This window comes from Mesoplodon mirus (genome assembly GCF_964341445.2).
Source record: "Mesoplodon mirus genome assembly, chromosome: 7".
NCBI lineage: Eukaryota > Metazoa > Chordata > Mammalia > Artiodactyla > Ziphiidae > Mesoplodon > Mesoplodon mirus.
Window position 1 is genome coordinate 136,507,455 of NC_138983.1, and position 17,671 is coordinate 136,525,125.

The 17,671-nt window shown below is 43.8% G+C and overlaps 1 protein-coding gene across 2 annotated transcripts in view; it reads right to left on the reverse strand.

Moving 5' to 3' along the window:
• The window catches only part of PRDM10 (PR/SET domain 10), a 97,808-nt gene that overhangs the window by 6,820 nt on the left and 73,317 nt on the right, over positions 1-17,671 (reverse strand). For both annotated transcript variants that reach the window (XM_082628377.1, XM_082628376.1), the window contains 9 exons: positions 13,485-13,832; positions 10,775-10,930; positions 8,866-9,045; positions 7,901-8,011; positions 6,708-6,908; positions 5,711-5,854; positions 5,072-5,242; positions 3,696-3,836; positions 1,557-1,725 (listed from right to left, as the gene is read on the reverse strand). In XM_082628377.1, coding sequence (XP_082484503.1) covers positions 1,557-1,725; positions 3,696-3,836; positions 5,072-5,242; positions 5,711-5,854; positions 6,708-6,908; positions 7,901-8,011; positions 8,866-9,045; positions 10,775-10,930; positions 13,485-13,832 — 1,621 coding nt within the window. The remainder of the gene's footprint in view (positions 1-1,556; positions 1,726-3,695; positions 3,837-5,071; positions 5,243-5,710; positions 5,855-6,707; positions 6,909-7,900; positions 8,012-8,865; positions 9,046-10,774; positions 10,931-13,484; positions 13,833-17,671) is intronic.

Below are 17,671 nucleotides of genomic sequence, written 5' to 3' on the forward strand. Positions count from 1 at the left end.
CATAGTTGGAGGACTGGGAGAGGATGACAGCATGTACATATCAGATGAGACTGGCCATGATAACTGCTGAAGCTGGATAATGGGTACAGGCGCGCTCATTATACTGTTCTATTTTGTGTGTGTGTGTGTGTGTGTGTGTGTGTACACACACACACACACACACACACACACACATATTTTTTTGGCCATGCCGCGCAACTTGCAGGATCTTAGTTCCCCCACCAGGGACTGAACCCGGGCCCTCAGCAGTGAAAGCACAGACTCCTAACAACTGGACCACCAGGGAATTCCCTGGTTTTGTATATTTAAAACTTTTTCCTAATAAAAATTTTCAGATCGTTTCATCAAGTTAGAATGCTAGTTCTTACTATTATTACAGTGGCTGTCAGCATCATTTCCACGTTCCTCTCATAGGAATTAAACTGAGTATAAATGTCTATCTATTTACCAGGATTCTACTGGGATTTATCATGAGGAGGAATCCTTCCTTGACAGAAACTAGACTCAGCTCTCATTGTGACCACCAATGTTTAGGAGAATAGATGGTAAAGATAACTAAATGGTAGCCTTTGAGCCTGGTCTCCACACCAGATCTACATAACACAGCCAAAGATCAAGCACAGCAGAGATGGACCCCAAAAAAGAAATCAGTAGTAGGAGAGAGATCAACACAGCCCTTATTCCTCCTAGCTCCTGCTACTGAGCTCTAACTGTTACTGTTTCTCCCAGATCTTCAATGATAACGGTCTCAAACTTTTCAGCTCATACCCAGGACTGTTGTCCCCACCAAGATTTTTTACCTGTTTGACCTTTGGCAGTCAGGCTAAACTGCTTCTGGTAGCACTAACCTCAGGGTTTTGAAATCAGCTACTCATATATCTATCTCCACGAAATAATGGTCCCTATGAGCCCAAGACTATCTTCTTAAGAGGGGCAGCACAGTGGGCTGGTTTACAGTGTAAACTCTGGAGCCAGACTGCCTGGGTTCCAGGCCTCTGTTTAGTAGCTGTGTTCCTTGGATGAGTTGCACTGTGTCTAAATTGTCTTATCTGTAAAAGGCAAGTAACGATTGTACTTTCCTAGGAGGTTGTTGTGAATACTGGATGTGATATAGATGCAGTTTAGAATAATTCCTGGCACCTGGTAAGAGCTTGATGAAAGCTAGCTAACATTATTATTGTGTGGTGCTACTTATACGAATGTCAGTATTGACCTTTCGTACACGCAGGGTCTAGCACAGTGATATTCAGTAAATATTGGTGGAAGAGGTGAATCATGACCTCATACCCTCAATCCACCTACTCTATTACTTAAACCACCTGCCTACACTTCCTCCAGCAATATTCCTGAAGTCTTGGAAAAATGTCATTTCAGGGTGGCCCTGAATCAGACGCCGCCTTGAACTGTGCCATGAAACTCAATGAAGTACAAGTTCTACAGAGTGTAGAAAATGGCCAATGATCCTTTAAGCCAGAAAATGGATGACAAAGCTGATGAAATTCCTCCCCGTGGCTGCAGGTTCCCCACCCGCACCCAGGAGGGCCACCCTTACTTACAGTAGCCGCGGAAGGAATTCCAGGCATTGGGGAGGTACGTGTGCTGGACCGTGGTGCTCTGGGTCTGCTGCTGGAGGGCCTGGCCCTGCGAGGAGCTGCCTGCAACCTGGGAGGGGCTGAGCCCCTGCTGAGACTGCTGCGGGGAGGGGCTCAGCGGCTGCCCTGCCACCTGGAGAGAAAAGAGACCAGGATGCGTTAAACTGTCAACTAGCCACTGAAGAAAGTACCTCGTGATCATGGGGACTGTAACATTGAAGGTTGCACTGCTAAACTAGAAATATTTTAAATAAGAACAGAATTAATGACAAGCAATCATAACCAGGAAATCCTAATTAGTTTCCAAAGGAGTATCTACAAGGGTATCCAAAAACTTAATTTCCATATGCTTGTTATAAAAGTAAATGAATGAAAGTATAATTATCTTTACAAATACACCACAATCTCCCACCTCTGTGTCTTTACTCACAGTGAGAGCATGGTCAGATCATAATGCCTCCCCAGCTACCATATCAAAATCATACCCCTCCTTCAAGACCTGATTCAAACACCACTTCTACAAAATTTTCCTTGATTCCCTGTTAAATACCGTCTTTCCCTCACCTGTACTCCGCTAACCTAATGACACATCCACATGGTCCTCAGACCCAGTCGAGAGGGAGCCCTGCAGGGACCTTGGCTGGCCCTTCTCCAGCTGTGCCCTTCTCACGTGAGGCCTCATAGACCTTGGAAATGGCCCTGCACCCACTTCTGGGACCCGCACAAGTCTCTTCCCTAGGCTTGGCCTCCTGCAGGGGTCCTGTCTCCTGGATGTGGCCCCTCTAACGGTATTCGGGCACCTGAGACCAAAGGGGTGGCCATGGATCACCATTTGCAGGGGTGTGGATGGAGCTGAGACACATGGGATGGGGTGTCCACGTGGTACACAGGCCCTGTGAGTGCAGGAAGGAGCCTGAGTGAGGAGAAAGGGGAAGCAGGCTTGGGGACGGCTGTCCCTGGGCCACCTCATCCTGACAAGGAACTGAGTCTGTCCTGGCCCTCCAGCCTCAGGTTCCTTTGAGAAACTTAGAAGTGTGAAGCTAGTGGGGGTGGGAAACTCACGGCCCCTTGTGGATAGAGGCTGCTTGTCCTGGGCTGGAAGAAGTCACCAGAAACCTTATTGGGGGGGTGGGGAGGAGGGGCAATCAGATGTCAAGCCTCCCCCCACCCCCCAATAAATAGGAAGGCAGAGAAAGTGCATGTTTATCCTATGGATTCCACAGCAATTGGAGCCAGCAAAAGAGAGAGAGACATCCTTTCTCCTACATTCCTCCCACCCATACCGGGCCGCTGCCAGTGTCAACCATGCATTTGGCAGAAAAATGCATTTAATTCTGAATTGGCACTATCCATGTTATTTAGTATCCATTGTTACTTTATGTATATTTTTCAATTTTATCATTATGAAAGTACCTATGTCAAGCAGGGAAGACAGAACATGTTTATTTAATGATTTGTGAACTTGATTGAAACTTTTAATTACTCAGGATGATGGTACGCAGGCCTTCATATGTGCTCTGGAACCTGGGAATGTCAGGGGTGGGTCTACAGGCATCCTTTATGGCTCAGATACCTTCATTTCATGCCCTATTTACTTATATATAGGTGTTATATCCCTACTAGACTCTAAGGTCCTTGAGGGCCAGACCTAGAAAAGTTTCCTGCAAAGAGTAAGAATTTAATAAACATTTCTGAATGGATGTAACTCTGCGATCTCAATGATAGTCTCTATCACACAAACATAGTAATACTCCACAAAGTCACTGTTCCAAAATTATAGAAACAGCCTAGCAATTGCCGACTGTCATACAGCCATTTAGAACAGGAAGCAAAGGCCAATGTTGTCTTTAGGAGATCAGAGCCCAGGGCTCCATCTGGACAGGGGAAGCTAAGCACTTAATGGAAGTGCATCCCTAATACCAACAGAAAAATTGGAGGCAGAGGTAAGACTCTTTAAATGCCCGCAAAATAATGATATCATTTCCATAGTCAAGGAGACCAGGTGTGAAGATCACATGTCTTCACTCTTAGTACATCTTCAGGGTCCCTGAGGCCACATGAACCTGAGACTAGTCCCTGGAGCAGTCAGTGGGAGCAGCGTACCTGGGAGGCGGGCGCGGCCGGGGCGGGGGGCTCCGTGACCTGGATGTGTTGCACCTGGATGGCATGCTGCGTGTAGGTCTGAGGGTCGTGGAGCTGGGCGACGTCCACCGTGGACTGCTGGGACTGGTGAGGGGAAGTGGCCTGCGGGAGGAGAAATGCAGACCCATGCTGATTAAGGTTAAAGGAAAGCCTTCCAGAGAAAAGGTGTAGCTAAAACAACATCCCAGCAGCAGAACAGGCAGGGCTTCAGAGCCGGGGCTCACTGCCGGAGGAACCACACCGGGGCCAAGCTGGCAAGCATCAGGGAAAAAATTAGTTTTAAAAATTATGCTTATTAACCATAAGACAGTAACGCAATTTCATTCTGGAAGACGAGGAGATGAGGGAATATAGCTCCTAATAAGAAGCTGACTGAGAAGCTCTCAGGAATCAAAAATCTTTTTTCCCTTAAGTTTCAACTAATTTTAATGGCCTACCCTTTATCAGTTAAAAGAGATCAAAGGAGAAAATTTGCTGTCAGCTTGTCACACTTAACCACTAGAACAGTGATTCCTAACCTTTTATGTATCACAGACAACTCTGAGAATCTGATGAAAGTACAGACCCTTTTTCTAAAATAATGTACATATATATCATAATTTACAGACAACTTCAGGGATTCATAGATTCCTCCAAAGCCTAAAATGAAGAACCCTCCTATTAAAAAAAAAAAAAAAAGATAAAGAATAGTCAATGACAGTGGCAACTTCCTCTTTCCTGCTTTCTTATTAGTTTTAAATTTTCAGAGTCCAATTTATTTCAAAGTAAAACGTTTGTTTATGTGTGCCTTGAGTACATTTCCTTAGTATAATTAAATGAAACAATAGTTCTGGGAGGACTTTTTTCTTTTAGCTCCTGAATCGGTAAGAATGAGGTATTAATTACCTTGTAGAAGGAACAGTTATAACTTGCTACTAATAAGGTACTAATCGATATTCAAAATTCACAATTATTCCTTACAACCTCCCACTGATAGACGTCATTCGAGGCCTGGGTAGGGGCTGATCAAACAGCCTCCTCACCAAGTAGTCCACCTGGGTGCCCAGGGTAAGGGTTCAGAAGAGGCTCAGTGCCGCCCTGCAGTAGGGCAGGATAGTGATATACACTGGAGCCGCAAATCTCTGGATACCGTTGACAGAAATCTCTTACACTGCTGAATCCAGAGCCCTCGACAGCCAGGGCTTTATAAATGCCTTAGACTCCAAGCTGACATGCACAGTATGTAGGGCCCAGTCCCAGCTCTGAGAATTAGGTGTTTTAGCTGACCCCAGCTGCTGTGTTGGCTGGTGGCAATACGGCATTCACGCAGGTAAAGAGAAATAAACGCGGGACAGTACCGGGGCCACCTGCACCACCTGAAGCTGTATGTGCTGAGGCTGCTGTAGACCAGATGTAGACTGCGACACAGGAATGTACTGGATTCTCTGGTAGTCCCCCTGCGGCGTTCGGTAATCCGTCGTTAAGGTCTGGGACAGTTCCGTCATAGCCTGGGTTAGCAAGTCTGTTGTCTGCAAAAACCACAAAAAAGCACATCCGCTGATAACACTGCTGCCTGTAGCTATTTCAGTGCTCTGAAATCCTACAAAAAGTTGCTTTGTCTAACTGGTGGGGGTCATGGGACCACGAATAAGCCCTGAGCTCGGATAGCAAAATACCCAGAGTTAAGAAGGTGTTGGAAGATTACCTATATACCTCTAGCTGTCTGTCTGTGTCAGGCCCAGGGAGTTACCCCGGAGGTTCTGACCATCTTGCAGTGAACAAGCAGCACCGAGAATTTCCTGCTCCTCCTTTTACAGAGAGCTTTGGAAAGCACCGACTGGGAGACCCCATCGTTAAGCGTCATGCCTGGTATAGAACCCTGAAGGGTGGTGGGCTACATCTGCAGCCAATTAAATACCAAGACAGACATGGCCTTGGCACTGAAGCTGTGATGGGCAGCGGAGGACAGGAGTCGCTCTTACCGGTCACACACTTACCACCACAGTCTCTCCAGTAGCACTGTCTGTAGTTAAAACAGCTGGAGCCGCACTGATCACAGCTGTCGTCAGAGGTGTGTGTATGGTGTTAGGGAGCTGGGCGTACTCTGGATGCTTCTTCCGAATGTGTTGTACCATCTTGGTCTGAAAAGTTATGGCGAAAACCAAGAAGAATTACTAGAATAGGTTATTTTCGATCTTTCTCGAATGCAAGCCCTCCAATGGTTCCTATAGTCCTTCATGTTATGTTTTTAAAAAAAAAGAGCATGGGCTTCCCTGGTGGCGCAGTGGTTGAGAGTCCGCCTGCTGATGCAGGGGACACGGGTTCATGCCCCGGTCCGGGAAGAGCCCACATGCCGCGGAGCGGCTGGGCCCGTGAGCCATGGCTGCTGAGCCTGCGCGTCCGGAGCCTGTGCTCCGCAACGGGAGAGGCCACAGCAGTGAGCGGCCCGCGTACCGCAAAAAAAAAAAAAAAAGAGCAACACTGGCTCTGCCTGCCCTTCCTGAAGCGGGACAATGGTATGAAAGGGAAAAAAGAAGACGCTGGAAAGAAAGTCGTGTGAGCCCCACGCTATCAGGCAAGGTCAGAATACCTCACAGCATCCCCTTATACCACCAATACCCGCAGCAATCAATGACAAGCCCCGCGGCAAAGATGACGCCCTTTTCAAGAACCATCATTTAAGTTTTTATGCAGCGCTGCTGCAAGCCTGAGCTCACAAGCCACTAGCAGGGAATATTCAAATCGGACACCCACCTCGGGCCAAGGGAAAAGGAAATCATTCAAGTGCCCAGATGGCACTAATTCCCGGGAAAGTCCACCCTATTCTCTTCCCGTTCTGTGCTATGCTCCCTGTTCTCAGGAAGCAGCTCCTTTAGCACCCCCATCAATTCAGAAGACGCCATCACGGCATCTGGATAAGTACCATCTTCTCTTAAGCAATGTTCCCTTAAACCATGACCTTGGTTCCGACGTGGTCCAAAGCCTTCCCCGTACCTTGCTGCTGTACTGTTTGGAGCAGTGAGGGCAGCACACAGGCGGGGTAGCTATAGTGCCTGTGAGCTGGGTGTGGGTGCTCAGCATGGGGTCTGGTTCTCCAGGGCCAGCAGGACGAAGTTTCCGAATGCTTGGTGGGAGCTCAGCCCCAGGATGGTTCTTCAGAATATGGGCTTTTCGCTTGCTGGCACTTTTATAAACCTGCAAATTCAAAAGCTTTGCCATGAAAGAGGTATATACTTCCACTTTCTTGCTTAAGGCAATCTAACAACTTCATTACAAGGAAATGAGAAAAAGTATTCACGTAGTCCAAAATAAAATATATTAACAGATATGTTGAAGGATAGTGAGGATATAACATAAATCAGAATAACGTAAGAACATAACATAGATACGTGAGGCATCTGCCTTGAATTTATACATCTAAGATAGGAATAGTAAAAACACCTTTACCTTTACCCTGAAGTTTAAGAGGTGAATATACAGTCATAGAAACAATTTCTTTTAAGGCCAGTTCACCCTTTAGTCTTTCGGTGAAAGATCTCATGTGATGTACATAGCTGACTACGAGATGCCAAAGAATCTTCCAAAATGGCAAGTCTAATAGCAACTAGAACCTGTAGTGGTGAATCTGTGCTTAAAAAACGTTTCTTACTTTTAAGTTGACACTACTTATACACAGCTTATAACTGATACAGCTGACATTGTATAAGGAAACAATATTACAACGAAACAATAAATGTATATTCTATTCCTGTGTTTTTTTTGTAACTATGCAAAAATCAAGAATGGAATAGTACAGACAGAGTATTCACATCCTACACAATCTCCTAGAAATCCAAAATCTACTCTGTATTTTACAAGTAGGATGACAAACACCCTCATTTCAGAGCTTAGGAATTTAAAATGAATTCATATACTAAGCTCTTGGTAATAAGCCTCTTCTTTAACAGCAAAAATCACAGAGAGGAGGAACAAGAAAAACACAGTTGACTAATTCTTAAGAAAAAAATTTTGGCTTAAAATGAGGCTGCACTCCTGGCCCTTTCTTGTCTGAATGGAAGACTACTGAAAGACATGGAACCATCTGTTAAGAGAAACTGCAAGATCCTAGTATATATTTATACATGCAGACAAACTGGCCCTGAGTGGGGCTCCCACAGAGGTATCCTCCTATGGACAGTTTAATTTACCTTATCACAATACTGACAAAAGTAGTCACGGTTGGGCTTTATGATGGGTAGAGTTAACTCTGGCACCTCTTCTATCTTCATGTCTGGGTGCCTCTTTGATAAGTGATTTACCTAAAAGGAAAAAAAGCAAATGAGAAGAAGAGACCGCGTGACCAGCAGACGCTGAACAAACACCTCCGATACTGAGTGCGAGCAGCTGAAACTCTCTGAAGCGACACCCCAAAAACATGAGGCCTTTGGCCAGAACCAGCACTGCCAGGACCCTCTGACACCGACGCATTAACAGGAGTTAACAGTAACTCAGCAAATCACTGAAGGTGAATTGGGTTGCTGTGGATTCCACCGATAGCCTTTGACTGAAAGAGCTGCTGGTGGAAAAAAGGAAAATCACACTAGCAGGAATTTCTTTCGAGAAGTCTCCTGATGCAAGCCTCTCTTTCATTATTTAGTGCCCTGGCCTTACCGAGGACGATGAATGAGATACAGATATATTCTGCAAAAACTATCATTGGGGCCAAATGAGTTGAGAGCGGAGACCCGGCTCTCCTGGTGCTTCAGCTGACCCGGTTCGCATACCCTGCCTTGGCGGAAAGTTCCCTTCTATTGCTGTGTCATATCTGGAACAACTGGTGTGGGGGGCTGCAAGGCAATGACCCTGCCAGAGAGTACGTTCGGGAACACAGAAGAGAACAGGAAGAGGAAGCACAGAGCAGAGCCGGAGAGGGGCAAAGCAAAGCAAAACGAGCAATGAAAAGTGATCAGCAGACCTCTTCCAAGAGACACCAGAAATGAACCATGGCAAAGGCGGCAAGGGGTGACCGGGGGGAGAGAAGCCCCAAGCTGGGAACTGTTCGCCTCTGCTTTGTCCCTGGCCAGGGACGAAACCCAGTGACAGATTTAGTGCAGAACACTGTGTCAGAGCCATCGCCTGAGCAGGGGCGGGCGGTCCAGAGCCTGGCACTGACCAGCATGCCTCGTCTCCGGAAGCCCATCATGCACAGGCGGCACTTGAACGTGAAGCTGTCGTAGTCAGTGGACGTGATGCGCGGCTTGAACGTCTTGGAGCGGCTGATGCGGTCAGCTTTCTTGGCCTCCCTCTCAGGGTTGTGCATCCTCTGCATGTGTTCCCGTAGTTTGTCTTTTCGCTGTTTAGAGAGAATTTTTGAGAAGGCAGAGGGGTGGGGAGTGGGAGTAGAAGATTTTTAACTGAAGGGGTAAAAAAAAAAAAATCAATACAAGTTAGCAGTAACACAACCCACCAGGTTACATCCGAGGACACGGCAACCCTGGCTGGGAATTACTCTGTTCGCTAGCAAGTTAAGTGCATTCCAATGAGCCTTGCTTGAAAATGACCATCCAGTTTGAAAACCACACAATGATTTTTGAGAAGAAACGTTTTGCATTTATGTAGAAGTGATCAAAGGGCACGTGGAATAAGTTTGGTATTAAGAACTACAAGACAGGGACTTCCCTAGCAGTCCAGCAGTTAAGATTCACACTTCCACTGCAGGGGGTGCAGGTTCCATCCCTGGTCGGGGGGACTAAGATCCCACGTGCCTTGCAGTGCAGCCAAAAAGTTAAAAAAAAATAAAATAAAAAGAACTACAAGACAAATTGATAATGAATGGTAGGTAATACCGGATTTACAAAGCCATGTGTGTTCTCAATTACCACACGTTTTAACACACATAATGACGTTCCTCTAAATCCCAAATGAATTTAAGTAAGTATCTCTCACCATATAAATTTAGCAGTTCAAGTAAGCAGTTACACTGCCTGCTATGTATGGGGCACACGGTCTAGGTCACAGCTCTTAATCTGATAATCTAATCTTCTAGTGATACATGTTGATGTGAGTCCACAGACAGAAAATGAAGCAGGGCCCATCCTGAATAAAAACAAATTCCAGAAATGCCAGCTCCCTTATCCAGTGAGGCTCTGCTCTTGGACATACGATTACACTGCTATTGGTCTTATAAAGATTTTGAACCTTTCTACCAGACCAGTTCTTTCCATATTTTGGTACGAGGACGTTTCTGTAACTACTTCATTTTTCAGCACATTTATTTAACAAACATTTCTTGAATGACCACCGTGTACCTGGAACCATGCTAAGTTCAGAGGTGCAATGCCAGGCATCCCCACCAACCTCCACATTCTACACAAATGCCTCCTTTTAAAATTAGTTCTCCCCTCCTGAATCCATTTCGGATTCTTTTCCAGTTTCTATGACAGCATGACCTACTCATATTCTGCAGAGTGTCTCTCAGTGACATCTTGGCAGAATCATCTGGTTTCCCAACGAAGCATATTTTACCACTTTCACATTTATTTGTTTAACTCTTATCTGAGTCTCCCGTGGGTTTTTCCATTGCTTTCTTCTAAATTCCAGGCACGTTTCTGATACTTATTATTTTTTATCTTAATCCTGGAAGTCATTAACATTCCCCAAAATAGTCTAAGCCCTCTCAACATCCCACAGATTTCCCACCTCTGTTGGATGACAGTCCTCATGCCCCAGGGCTCAATGATCAGGCTCTTACACTTAATAAGTGCTCAGTAAAAAATTTGGAGGGTAATGTATTGTCCTCTTAGGAGTTCCTCGATAGCAATTTAGTTCTATTCGTTATACACTTGGATTCTTGTAAAAGATGCATTAGTACTCTGTTTGGGGATTTGAATTAATTATTTTGGGAAATGAAGGTGAGTTTTCCCCTTAATTTGATCTTAACAGCTAAGTCAAACATGCGGCACAAAGTACATCTCAAGTCTGTTCTTTGAGCATAGATGATACACCCATGAAATGAGCAGGCTCATCCTCAGCTTGTCACTTTCAGTGGCCGGAGAACACCCAGGCTGCTTGCTGGTTCCTACCTTAAACTGCTTCCCACACGTAGAACACAGGAAGTCCTTACGGTCTGAGTGCCGGAGCATATGCAGCCGCAGCTTGTCGGGGCGGCAGAAGGCCTTGTCACACTCCGTACACTGGTAGATTTTTTCCGAGTGGAAGCTTCGCACGTGTTTCTTCACCTGGCAGTGAGGACACAGAAAGTCAGGGGAAACGACCGAAGGCAGCTCAGCGACGCTAGAGGGAGCCAAACGCTGTGCCGTGGATCTTCATCAACCTGGCCTCGGGGCCAATCAGGTGTGACTGATAACGGGCCTCAGTAACACTATCCCCGTCACAGAGGCCAGAAAGCCTTACCAAGAAGCAAGAGTTCCCTTGGATTTAAATGAATCTTGGTAAAAATTACCTATAAGAGGACAAAAAAGCATTCCTTCTCACTTTTTCCTGCTTCCAACATGTACAGAAGCAACTTAGCCCCCTGTAGTGATTGGTCCTTTTACATCTTTTTATCAAATCAGGTTCTGAAGAATTAAAGACATGAATTAGATGAGAGAAAACACATTACCCATATATGAGAACAATACAACACCACCATCATTTCCCCTTAATTGGGACGTATTCCCTATACTTTCAGATAATTTAAACAAAGGAATATGGCCTCTGAACTCTCTTTGCCATAAATACCCAGCAAAGAAGAGTTATGGATGGGAGCTAAGTAGTGAGTCATATCAAACCACTCCTGCAAGACATTTTCCTTCATTATTTTTGGAGTCTCTTTTGCCATTAAATTCCACCTTAAAGCAACTTCTCTAATTGTTTGTGTAAAGTGAGAAAATTACCAAGACTCCCAACACTAACAGAACTATGATTAAATCCTAGTCTCCTTTTGCTTTGGTAATTTAAAAAAAAAAAAAAAAAAAAAAAAAGAGGGGCTTCCCTGGTGGCGCAGTGGTTGGGAGTCTGCCTGCCAGTGAAGGGGTCATGGGTTTGAGCCCTGGTCCGGGGGGATCCCGCATGCCGCGGGGCAACCAACCCCGTGAGCCACAACTACTGAAGCCCGCGCGCCTACAGCCCGTGCGCCTACAGCCCGTGCTCCGCAGCAAGAGAAGCCACCTCAATGAGAAGCCCACGCACCACAACAAAGAACAAAAGCAGCCAAAATAAATAGATTAAATACATTTAAAAAAAAAAAAAGAGAGACACAATATTTTTACTAGATATTTAGACTTACTTGTTCATTCACTAGCATGTAACAATATTATCACTTGAAGTCCAAATGAAATCATGAATATTCTGGAGTTTATCCTCACCCCATTTTGCTCCAGAATATAATACAAGGGAGGAGGTCAGTGCTTAATACAGAAGTATATTATAGCCAAAACATGGAAGCAACCTAAATGTCTATTGACAGAGGAATGGATAAAGGAGGTGTGGTACATATATACAATGGAATATTACTCAGCCATTAAAAAGAATGAAATAACGCCATTTGCAGCAACATGGATGGATCTAGAGGTTGTCGTACTGAGTGAAGTAAGGCAGACAGAGAAAGAGCAATCACTTATATGCAGACTCTTAAAAAGAAAGATGCAAATGAACTTATTTATAAAACAGAAACAGACTCACAGACTTGGAGAACGAACTTATGGTTACCGGGGGGAAGGGTGGGGGGGAGGGATAGACTGGGAGTTTGGGATTGACATGTACACACTGCTATATTTAAAATGGATAACCTGGGCTTCCCTGGTGGCCCAGTGGTTAAGAATCCACCTGCCAATGTGGGGTACATGGGTTCAACCCCTGGTCCAGGAAGATCACACATGCCACGGAGCAACTAAGCCCGTGCGCCACAACTACTGAGCCTGCGCCCGAGAGCCACAATTACTGAGCCTGCATGCCACAACTACTGAGCCCACGTGCCTAGAGCCTGTGCTCTGCAACAAGAGAAGCCACCACAATGAGAAGCCCACACACTACAATGAAGAATAGCCCTCGCTTGCTGCAACTAAGAAAGCCTGCGTGCAGCAACGAAGACCCAACGCAGCCAAAAATAAAATAAATAAATAAATAATAAAAAATAAATAAAATAAAATGGATAACCAACAGGACCTACTGTATAGCACAGGGAACTCTGCTTAATATTACGTAACAACCTAAATGGGAAAAGAATTGGAAAAAGAATAGATACATATATATATATAATTGAGTCACTTTGCTGTACACCTGAAACTAACACAACATTGTTAATCAACTATACTCCAATATATAATAAAAAGTTTTTAAAAAACAGTATGTTATATACCAGCTTTCTCTTTGTTTCCTTCCAAAATGCATCACCTTAGTAGCACAAGACAGGAAACCAAAGTGATGGGGAGAAAATGTTTCCAGGCCAGGAAATGGGAGTATGTCTTCTACAAGCGCCATATATTTTATGAGTAGTGGGTATTGGCAAGGATTAGGAAAGACTTTTTAAAGATTTTAACCAGATCTGGGTGTTTATTACTTGTAATACAACTTAAATGTTTAAATGCCAATGTCTTATTTGGACAATTAAGGGTCATAGTAATCTTTTGCTTATTAAAAGTAGGTTGACTGAAGAAATATCACGCTCAACTAAGAAGATGCTGCAAAGAAGGAATGGAAATGCAGATGACAGGCTGTCTCAATCTTCCAAAACTCGAAGTTTCTTTTACCTAAAAGAGGAAGTGTTCAGGCATCGCGGTAGCAGACACTCACCTGGATAAAATCTGGGAACCGTTTCTTACAAGTTGGGCAGGTGAAGTAGCCATCACTGATATGAATGGCCACGTGATCTTTCAACAAATCAAGGCGGTCAAAGGATTCTGGGCAAAAAATGCAAGAGTAAGTCTTCTGGTCCGAGTGGAGCTTCATGTGGCTCTCCAAGGACGCACTGCTGATGAAGCCCTTGTTACAGAGGTCACAGGTCAATGGGCAGCTCCCCTCCCGCCCATGGAAGCGCAAGTGTTGGTCCAGTTTGTCCTTTTCACGGAAGGCCTTCCCACACTGCAAACATTTAAAAGGCCGGAAGGACTTCCGAATAAACAGATGCTGAAGAGCTGCATTCTGAAAGACACACACAAATGAGATTATTTAGTGAGTTAAGTGTGTAAGCAGCTCGCACATTTATAGGAAAAGAGTACAATCTCTGCAGTCATAGACTTTCGACAGAAATTAAACTCTAGGACACACAGTTGAAAGATTTTTCTGGTAAAGGCATTAAAAATGAAGCCATCCCCAAAGAAGTTCATCTTGAGAAGACAAACTGTCGTGTGCTGTTTTATGTCTATGTGTGTGTGTTTTCTTTTGAAAGAATCTAAGTAACGTTAAAAAAATAGAGGACTTATGTTGGGTTGGCCAAAAAGTTCACTCAGGTTTTTCCATAAGATGTTACAGGAAAAACCCGAATAAACTTTTTGGCCAGGCCAATAGAGTAAAACAAACCCCAGAGTCAAGTAGAATAAAAATTGAAGATTTGGAAGAAATGACTTGGGTTGAGTCACACATACATGATGAGGTTGGAGTGAGTCAGCCAAATGTTACTTGTTGAAGTCCTTGAGAAAAATAATTTGAAGCTTGATTAAAATGCTTAGCAAAAATAAAGATAATAAAAAGAACTGAAGCATAGTAAGTACCAATGGCTGGGGGAAGGAGGCAGCGGATATAGGGTTTCTTTCGCGGGTGATGAAAATGTCCTGGAATTAGTGGTGATGGTTGTGCAACTTTGGAACTATTCTAAAAACCACTACAAAAAAAGTGAATTTTATGGTAAGTGAATTATATATCAATTTATGAAAAAGAACTGAAAGAGAAAGAAGATACAGGTTTACATGAAGGTGTTTGCATCTGAGACAAGATATGTAAGCACACGTTCTAAATGGAATATGTGCCTTAATCACTTCCTACTCAGGAAATGCAGAGGACAGCTTCTCAGTGTAGCTGGTTAGTTCCACTGGTTAGAATACCTTGCTAATTGGGTTAAGCTTATTGCTTTGTTCCCTGTCTAGACCAGTCAATTTCGCTCTGTTTTGCTTTTCAGTCACAGATTGCACTTCTAATGCTGATTAGCCATCTTGTAAATTCATGCAATTGTTATAGGGAATCCCAGTGAGGGGAGATGGTTACTTAGTGCAAATTCATCACCACCACTGAGAAAACAACTCATGTTCTACTGAGAGCAAACCAACAGGATCATGTTTCACACAGAGGATGCAGACTCAATATTTTAGTTCTACAATAGTGAAGACTCATTCATAAGTTCCTCAAAACACCAGGGGGAAAGTTCTAGGTAGCTATGAGGTGGGGGGAAAAAAATCCCTCAAAAAAATATATCTGTGAATGGGTATGCTTATGTAACTATAAAAGACTAGTAATTAAAGAATTAATGGAGGTCTTAATGCGGTATATGTGCAATGAAAAAAGTACAATGAACAATGCTTAAACCCTAATTTCAAATTATTCACAAGCAGCAACTTCTGAAGTAACTTTAATGTGAAATAATCATTTAGGGAAAAAGCAAAATAATTATTGTTGACTTAGTGAAAATTCTGAACATAGTTCCTATATAGCAGAGAACATCTTTCTCAGGGCTTCTCTAATAGGGTTGGGAGAGATATTTTATCTACTCATTTATATTGAGTAAATATTTCGCAATTCCATCATCTTCCCAGGTTGACTGGGGTTGCATCATATTTTATTCTCCTTTGTATCTAGGTCTCTTAAGAAATAGCTGAGCTCACAGGAAGTGTCAATGAAAGTTTGCAAATTAATGAAATGTATTTCATATGAAAATCAAAAAGAATTATTTCAAGATCTTTTCTGTACCACCTGAAGAGATCATAAACAACAGACCTTTTTCAAATCAGCCACAGAGCTTTCTTTCACTTCACTATACGGTTTAGCGGTCACCTAATCTTTTACCCTATCTGAACAGATACTTATTTTACATAAAAGCTCTCATGATTTTGGCTACTTTCCAAGCTTTATGGAAATATTGCAAAAGAACAGATGCTATCCTGAGGTTCAGAGATTCGAGATTTAGAGTGCTCGGGTAATGTAAGCATCATTTCCTTTACCCAAGTTCAGTGAAGTTTCCAAGGGCAGACATAATGCACAACAACTGATCTTGGTCCCACGGAGATTCCACTTCCCCTTGGGCACCAAATCTGGATGGTGTTTTTGTTTCGGTCCGTTATGCTGATAAGTCTCCTATCATCTCTGTTAGTGTGAGTGTCCTCAGACCCTTGATCTAAACCCAGCAGCCGCCGGGCTCCACTTTCTTAGCTCTATCTCTATCGACAAACCTTGTTCTCACTGTCTTTTTGATTTCCATGGAGCACTGAACTAAGTACTCAAGAACTAGGTTGTTTCTCTGATTGAATGATCCTAATGTAACCCTCTCATGACAAGGTAGTGGAAGTGCTGAAACTGTCCGCCCCCCAACCCACTTGCAGGCCATTTCAACTCTACGGTATCTTCTGCAGTTCAGAGCTGCAACTGGTACACATTTTCTAGAAGCAATCATGAGAAAGGGTGGAAGCAGCACAGATGGGTCTCAGAGTTGCCGTTGGCCAACCACTCTGTACTGGATGGAGCATAAGCTCCTCGAAAGGTGACAAAATGGTATAGTTGCTAAAACCTGTGACAAGGGATTCGACTCACACTGAGATGAATCCTCAGTCAACAGAGTCTTTGCAGACAAAACCATAAAACGTTTCTAAAGTCTGATGTTAATAGCTAAAGGAACCTAAATTGACTAATTTTCATATTATTTTGATTCTAACATTAAAAGGAAATCAATCATGTTTGTTGGCCTTTTTTTTTTTTAAACAACTTTTCTCTGGCCTGTTTTCTGCCCAGTTTTCAAAACCTCTAATGGGCTAGCCTTGCCCGGTATGTGCGACTCTCCACTACCCTCCAGGTGGTACCCGTGCTCAGGTCCGGCCAGCAACCACACCAAGCAATTCCTGGGTGTCGGCCTTTGATGCTATGGCTGCCCTCCTCTGAAACCATCTCCCTTCTTCCTGTCTCTCTTTCAAGGACCAGTTTAACTCTCACTTCAGCTACGAATTATTCCCCAACTCCAGCTTTCTTTGGCCTTTCACTCTTCCAACTTCTGATAGCAATTCTAGGCTCTACCTTTACGTGTAGCATTTAACTGTGACCCACCTTACATTAGCATTGCCTCCCTAATTAGACTGGAAGATCCCAGAGGACAGGACACCAGTGAAAATTCTACTGTGTACCTAGGCAGTGCTGAACATACAGTCAGAACTCGGTGCCACTGCAGAAGTCATTCGGTTGTTTCAGAGCTGGAAGGGACCTTGGAGGTCACTTAGTCCTACCCTTCATTTTGTGTGTGAGCAAACTGCAGCCCACTCACTTACTATTTGAAAATAAATTATCGTTATTCATTAACTAATTTGCATTGACTATAGCAACCAAACTGTCATCTCCACCAGGATTTAGTAAGTACAGGTTGCAAAGAACAGCAGGTCAGGCAAACACTTAAATAACATTCTGTTATGTGAGTGAAACACAGGAAACAAACGTACCTGCAGCTCCAACTGAGCAGGCAGCATTAGAGGAGAGAAAAATAGTTACATTACCAATGGGGTTGGAAGGCTTCCCTTCAGTTGGTCATTACCAATCTGGATAGAAAAGATGAAAAAATACATAGCCCCTGCTTTTTAGAATGTGTGAGAGGAAAAAAAAAAAATCGCTCACCTAAAACTGACCTCCAAAAGCCACATACACATGGCTTTTGCTTTGACACAAGGAACCTTGTTCCAAAACCAGCAACCCAGTTCATTCCAGAACACAAGTACGATCACGGCTACACTATGCTTACACATCCACACCTCACAAAACATGTGGGCTTTAGTTTTTTCCTTCAAAAAATTAAA